The 7,500-nt window shown below is 44.1% G+C and overlaps 1 protein-coding gene across 1 annotated transcript in view; it reads left to right on the top strand.

Moving 5' to 3' along the window:
- LOC126986185 (putative ammonium transporter 1) overlaps positions 1–7,500 on the top strand; it is a 17,509-nt gene that overhangs the window by 3,432 nt on the left and 6,577 nt on the right. The window contains 5 exon segments of the mRNA XM_050842133.1: positions 1,210–1,437; positions 2,408–2,607; positions 4,069–4,305; positions 6,542–6,653; positions 7,358–7,500. The exon segment at positions 7,358–7,500 is cut by the window's right edge and continues 91 nt beyond it. Of these exon segments, the coding sequence (XP_050698090.1) occupies positions 1,210–1,437; positions 2,408–2,607; positions 4,069–4,305; positions 6,542–6,653; positions 7,358–7,500 (920 nt within the window).

Raw genomic sequence — 7,500 nt, forward strand, 5'->3', positions numbered from 1 at the left:
TGTGTGTGTGTGTGTGTGTGTGTGTGTGTGTGTGTGTGTGTGTGTTATAGTAATGTGTGATACTAATACTAATGCTAATACTGCATGCTATCTGTACTTGATATACTGTTATGGCAAAATATACTGAATGTGTTGATATGTTAGAAGTGTAGATCGATATTGTGTGTGTGTGTGTGTGTGTGTGTGTGTGTGTGTGTGTGTGTGTGTGCAAATAACGATTGATGAAGTACAGTCGATATTATAGAAGTGAGAGATAATATGATCAGGAGAAGGAGAAAGAGAAAGTACAGATTATAGGAACCAGAAGAACGTAGCCAATTGAAACAGAGAATACAGAACGATTAAAACGAATGAGAGAAATGAAGGAGAGAGAGAATTTGAAGATGAAAGATGAAGAGAAGGACAAAAGAAAGTACAGATTATAGGAACCAGAAGAACGTAGTCAATTGAAAGAGACGAGACAGAACGATAAAAACAAATGAGAGAAATGAGAGTAGATTATAAGATGAAAGATGAGGAGAACGAGAGAGGAGAAAGAGAAAGTACGGATTATAGGAACCAGAAGAATGTAGTCAAATAAGAACAGATTATACATAACGATTATAACGAATGAGAGAAATGAGGGAAAGTCAATTATATGATGAAAGATGAGGAGAAAGAGAAAGTACAGAATTATAGGACCCAGAAGAATGTAGTCAAATAAGAACAGATTATACATAACGATTATAACGAATGAGAGAAATGAGGGAGAGACAGTTATAAGATGAAAGATGAGGAGAAAGAGAAAGTACAGATTATAGGAACCAGAAGAATGTAGTCAAATAAGAACAGATTATACATAACGATTATAACGAATGAGAGAAATGAGGGAGAGTCAATTATAAGATGAAAGATAAGGAGAAAGAGATAAGAAAGTACAGATTATAGGACCCAGGAGAACGTAGTCAATTCAAAACGGATGTAGGCAAATAAATAAAATAAAACATACACTACAGAACGAAAATAACGAATCAGAGAAATGAAGAAGAACTTGAAGATAAGCTGAAAGATTAGATGAAAGAGAATAAATCCGTGACGTCGACAGGTGAGGAGAGAACAGGTAACAGGTTAATTAGGGGAAGGAAGGGAGGGGGAAAAAATTAGGCCTGAGGGGAAATAAAATGGCATTGAAATAAGACTCACCTCTCCTCCTCCTCCTCCTCCTCCTAGTCATCGGGGGGCTGGCGTACTGGCTGCTGGGTTACGGTTTGGCCTTCGGGAGGGGCAACGCGTTCTGTGGCACCACGCTCTTCGCGCTGCAGGGGGTGGAAGACGAGGTGATGGCCGTGTGGTTCTTCCAATTCGTGTTTGCCGCCACCACCGCTACCATCGTCTCCGGGTCCATGGCTGAGAGATGTGCGTTCGGGGCCTATCTCATCTACTCCGTGATGCTGACAGGTGAGAAGGGAGGGATAGAAGGTTAATTAAGCGAGGTAAGAAAGGTAAACGAACATTGATGAGGGAATGAGAGATAAAAACGAAATTAGTGATGCTGACAGGTGAGAAGGGAGAGATAGAAGGTTAATTAAGTGAGGTAAGAGAGGTAACAAAATTTGATGAGGTAATGAGAGATAAAAACATTAGTGAAAGAGGAGGGAAAGAAAGTTAGAACAGTATCAGTGAAATAAGACAGAGAGGAAAGGATAACAGAATTTGTGAATTAAGAAAAATTAAACAAATGAAACTTCGAAAGACAAAATAAAAAATAAAAACATTGATAAACTCCTATTCCCGTGATGCTAACAGGTGAGAAGGGAGAGATAGGAAGGTTAATTAAGTGAGGTAAGAGAGGAAACACAAAATTTGATGAAGTAAAGAGATAAAAACGAAATTAGTGATGCTGACAGGTGAGAAGGGAGAGATAGGGAGGTTAATTAAGTGAGGTAAAGAAAGGTAAAGGAACATTGATAAGATAGAAAGTTAGAACAGTTTATCAGTGAAATAAGACAAGAGGGGGAAAGGATAACAGAATTTGTGAAGTAAGAAAAATTAAACAAATGAAACTTAGAAAGACAAAATTAATAAAGAAACAAATTGATAAACTTTCCTATCCCCTTCACCTTCCTTTTCCCCGCTTACTTCCCCTCCCCTTCCCCTTGCTTTCCCCTTCCCTTCCCCTCACTTCCCTCCCCTTCCCGCCCCATCACTTCCCATTCCTCCCCCTCTCCCCTCACTTCCCCCTTCCATTCCCCCTCTTTCATCCCTCTTCCCCTCCTTTCCCCTCACTCCCTTTGTCCCATTCCCTTTCCTCTCCCTTCCCACTAACCCCACCCTTCCCCACCCTCACTCTCCTTCTTTCCTTCCCTCCTTCCTCTCCCTTCCCTTCCCCTCATTTACATTCCTCCTCCTCCTCCTCCTCCTTCCCCAGCTGTCGTGTACCCCGTCGTGTCGCACTGGGCGTGGTCGGGGGACGGGTGGCTGGCGGCGACTCCCTACAAAGACTTCGCGGGTTCCGGAGTGGTTCACCTGACGGGGGGAGTCGCGGCGCTGGTTGGGGCCATCATCTTGGGGCCACGACACGGACGATTTGGGCCAGAGGGACGGGTGCTGAAAGGCCATTCCGTGCCGGTGGGTGTGAGAGGAAGGGGGGGAGGGTGTATGTAAGGGGTGTCTTCAGTAATTTATTTGGTTATTTATTCTGTATATTTGGTGCTTTTAAAATATCCACCTCCTTCTCCTCCTCCTCCTCCTCTTCTTCTTCTTCATGTAAATCACTAACTTGTCCGTCCCCTCTTCTCTTTTCTCTTCCTTCCCCTCTTCTTTTTCCTCACTTCGCTCTTCTTCTTCTTCTTTTCACCCTTCCTTTTTCCTCTCCTCCTTTCTTCCTCCTCTTCTTCTTCATGTAAATCACTATCTTGTCCGTCCGTCCCCTCTTCTCTTTTCTCTTCCTTCCCCTCTTCTTTTTTCTCACTGCTCTCTTCTTCTTCTTTTCACCCTTCCTTTTTCCTCTCCTCCTTTCTTCCTCCTCTTCTTCTTCTTCATGTAAATCACTAACTTGTCCGTCCGTCCCCTCTTCTCTTTTCTCTTCCTTCCCCTCTTCTTTTTCCTCACTGCTCTCTCTTCTTCTTCTTCTCTTTTCCCTTCCTTTTTCCTCTCCTCCTCTCTTCCTCCTCTTCTTCTTCATATAAATCACTAACTTGTCCGTCCCCTCTTCTCTTTTCTCTTCCTTCCCCTCTTCTTTTTCCTCTCCCCCCTTCTTCCTCCTCTTCTTCTTCTTCATATAAATCACTAACTTGTCCGTCTCTCCCCTCTTCTCTTTTCCTCTTCTTTTTCCTCTTTTCTTCTCTCTTCTTCTTCTTCCCCTCCTTCTTCTCTTTTCCCTTCCTTTTTCCTCTCCTCCTCTCTTCCTCTTCTTCTTCATATAAATCACTAACTTGTCCCTCCCCTCTTCTCTTTTCTCTTCCTCCTCCTCTTCTTTTTCCTCACTTTTACGCACTACTAAATTTTACGTCTCCCAAATCACGGACATCTTCATCACTGTCATCTTCATCATCACTAACATCGTCGTTATTACCATCATCATCATTTTCCTTATATAAATTTTACCGACTATTAAATTTTGTGTCTCCGAATTAACCCGGTAGCTGCAGGGATCATGTTTCTTAAAGGCCCCTCAAAGCGAATTAATGAGAAAAAATCATCACTCACGCAAACCATTTCATAATTTATATCAACGCATTTGTGATCAGTTTATGCATCATCTATTTTTGGAGGATTTATGGGCGGCCCAAGAACACGTAATTTACTAGTCTTTCGTGGGAGTTTGGGGCATTTCCAGGGGTACTTTTATGACCCTGGTGGTAGTCTGAGCCTTCTTCTGTACCGTGAACCTAAGAGAACACTCATTAGAACTCGATTAATCTCCTTTTTGGCCTTTGGAAATAGTTAGTGTGAGGGGCGGGAGTATTTGACAACGCCAACCTATATCATGACAAAAATTTGGCCCGTCGCTGGTACACGGTAAAGCCACAAATTTGGCCCGTCGCAGCTACATGGTTAACCTCCTCCCCCCCTTCCTCCCACACACAGCTGGCGGCACTGGGCGGCTTCATCCTTCTCTTCGGGTTCCTGGCTTTCAACGGCGGGTCCCAGGGGTCCATCAGCCAGGAGGGGGACGCGGGGGCCGTGGCGAAGTCGGTGGTGAACACGGTGCTCTCAGGCTGCTCCGGGGGCGTCACGGTTCTGCTGGTGTACCGGACGAGGCTCTGTGGCAAACCCTCGACTTAGTCCTTCCTGATAACACTGAACGGGGCCTTGACTGGGATGGTGAGTGCAGTGTGTGGAGACTTAATTTACGGGGGGGGGGTTAGGGAGGGTCTGTTTTTTGGGGGGGTCTGATTACTCCGTGTTCAGTTTTCTTTCTTTATTTTCTTCCTCCATCTTTTATTTCCTCACTTTCTTTCTTTATTCTTTGTATCCTTTCTATCAATCAATCAATCCTCCTTCCATTTTCTTTCCTTCATCTCGTCCAATTTTTTTCTCTCTTCCTCCATTTTTTTCCTTATTTTCCCACTTTCTTTCTTTATCCTTTTTATCCTTTCTCCTCCTTCCATTTTTTTTCCTTCATCTCCTTCATTTTTTTTATCTCTTCCTCCATTTTTTTCCTTATTTTCTCACTTTCTTTCTTTATCCTTTTTATCCTTTCTCCTCCTTCCATTTTCTTTCCTTCATCTCGTCCAATTTTTTTCTCTCTTCCTCCATTTTTTTCCTTATTTTCCCACTTTCTTTCTTTATCCTTTTTATCCTTTCTCCTCCTTCCATTTTTTTCCTTCATCTCGTTCAATCTTTTTCTTTCTTCCTCCATCTTTTTTTATTTCCTCCCTTCCTTCCTTCCTTCCTTTATTCTCGTTATCCTTTCTTCTCCTTCGTTTTCTTCCTTCGCCTCGTCCATGGTGAGTGTATGGGACTTATTATAGGGGGGGGGGGGGTAATGGGAGGGTCTGTTTGGGGGGGTGATAATTCGTGTTCAATTTTTTCTTTATTTTCTTCCTCCATCTTTTACTTATTTTCTCCCTCTCTTCCTTTATTCTTTTCATCATTTTTTCTCCTTCCGTTTTTTTCCTTCATCTCGTCCAATCTTTTTCTTTCTTCCTTGTTTACTTCGTTTCCTTCTTTCTCTTTTTTCTTCTTTTCCATCCTTCCTTTCTTCCTAAAATCCTTTCTTTCTTTCATCTTCTTTCTGTTCGCTTTCCTTTCTTCCTCGTTTTCATCCTTTTCTTCTCTATTTTCTTCTCTCTCCTTCCTTCCTTCCTTCCTTCCTTCCTTCCCTCCTCCTTCTTTCCTTCCCTTCTGTTCTCCTTCCTTCCTTCCCTCCCTCCTTCCTTCCTTCCTTCCCTCCCTTCTGTTCTCCTTCCTTCCTTCCTTCCTTCCTTCCCTCCCTTCTGTTCCCCTTCTTTCCTTCCCTATTTCCATCATCCCTTTCATCCATCCATCCATCCAAAAAATCCAAAAAAAAAGAGAGGAAGGAAGAAGGAAATAAAGATAGACCACTGCAAGGAAAGATAATGGGAAAAGAAATAAAAGAAAAGAAAAACAAGTTCGTCGTAATGGCAGTACTGTAAAAAAATAAAAAATAAAAAAAACGTTGAACTTGAGGTATGGGTGGATAAAAAAGGAAACAAAAAAAGTTCCATTTCCGGTTTCCTGGTGAATTTGAGCATAAAGAAATGTGGGAGGAGGAGGAGGAGGAGGAGGAGGAGGGTCTCGTTTCCCTATTTCTTTGTTTGTTTGTTTGTTTGTCTTCATATCCTTTCCGCTTCCTTTCTTCCTTTCCTCTTCCTTTTCTTCCCCTTTCTATCTTATTTTCTTCATTCTACTTTTTTCCTCCCTTCCATCTCCTCTCATTTACTCCCCTTTCTCTCTCTCTTCTCTTCTCTTCCCCTCCCTTCCCTTCTTTCTTCTTTCGTTCCCTCCCTTCCATCTCCTCTCATTTACTCCCCTTTCTCTCTCTCTTCTCTTCCCCTCCCTTCCCTTTTCTTCTTTCCTTTCCTCCCTTCCGTCTCTCATTTACTCCCCTTTCTCTCTCTCTTCTCTTCTCTTCCCCTCCCTTCCCTTCTTTCTTCTTTCGTTCCCTCCCTTCCATCTCTCATTTACTCCCCTTTCTCTCTCTCTTCTCTTCTCTTCCCCTCCCTTCCCTTCATCTTACTTTCGTTCCCTCCCTTCCATCTCTCATTTACTCCCCTTTCTCTCTCTCTTCTCATCCCCTCCCTTCCCTTCATCTTACTTTCTTTCCCTCCCTTCCATCTCTTCCCATTTACTCCCTTTTCCTCTCTCTCCCCTTCTCTTCCCCTCCCTTCCCTTTTCATCTTCCCTTTCCTCCCTTCCGTGTCTTCTCATTTACTCCCTTTTCCTCTCTCTTTCTCCCCTTCTCTTCCCCTCCCTTCCCTTCATCTTTCTTTTCCTCCCTTCTATCTCTTCTCATTTACATTTCCAAACCATACCTCACCTAACCTAACCTCACCTAACCTTACCTAATCACCTGCCCTTCCTCCCTTCCCCCCAGGTGTCCATCTGCGCGGGGTGTAACATCATGCCCACCTGGGGAGCGGCCGTCACAGGTGTGGTGGCAGGACTAATCTTTCTGACCATCCACACAGTGCTGCCCCTCCTTCGAAGTGAGTGGTGGCCCCTTCATTAGTCCGGTCATGGTGTGGACTCGTCATCAGGACTGTTTGTTAGGGAGTCACAGTCTGTACCCTACCTGTGTGTGTGCTGTGTTTGTGACGATGCTGTGCGTATATAATGAGATGGTTTGTGTGTCTGTGTGTGGGGGGGGAGAGAGGTGGGGGAGGGGGTGATTGTGTGTGTGTGGGGGGAGGGAGGGAGGTGATTGTGTGTGTGTGTGTGTGTGTGTGTGTGTGTGTGTGTGAGAGGGTCCGTGCGTGTGTGTGTGTGTGTGTGTGTGTGTGTGTGTGTGTGATAATGATAAAGCAGATAACCTTTTCTTCTAATAACTGAGAGCTATAATGAGATATATATATTCTTATTATTAGTAAAAATCCCATAATGATGATGATAATGATAATAAGCGAATATCCCTTACTATAGATGAAGGTCAAATTGGACACACACACACACACACATTATAGCAACACATGCCCTCAGTGCTCATCTCCGACACTTCAACCCCTTATTAAGACCACAACCCCCAAACAACAACAACAACACGTGACCTCAGCGCTCACCTCCGTCACATGAACCCTTAACACCACCAAGAACCCAAAATACACACCACAACCACCACCACCAACATCACCAACACAACACCAACACAGCCAGTAACTCAATACCCCTTCCCCCCTCTCAACCACCCCCTTAGTTGATGACCCCCTGGATGCTGTGGCAGTGCATTTCGGCGGGGGGCTGTGGGGGCTGACGGCTGTGGGGCTACTAGCAGAAGGGGGGCTGGTGGACGGCTCAGTGACCACCCTCAAATGGAACATGATCGGAGCGGCCGCAATA

Source organism: Eriocheir sinensis, chromosome 61, assembly GCF_024679095.1.
Source record: "Eriocheir sinensis breed Jianghai 21 chromosome 61, ASM2467909v1, whole genome shotgun sequence".
Classification (NCBI taxonomy): Eukaryota; Metazoa; Arthropoda; class Malacostraca; order Decapoda; family Varunidae; genus Eriocheir; species Eriocheir sinensis.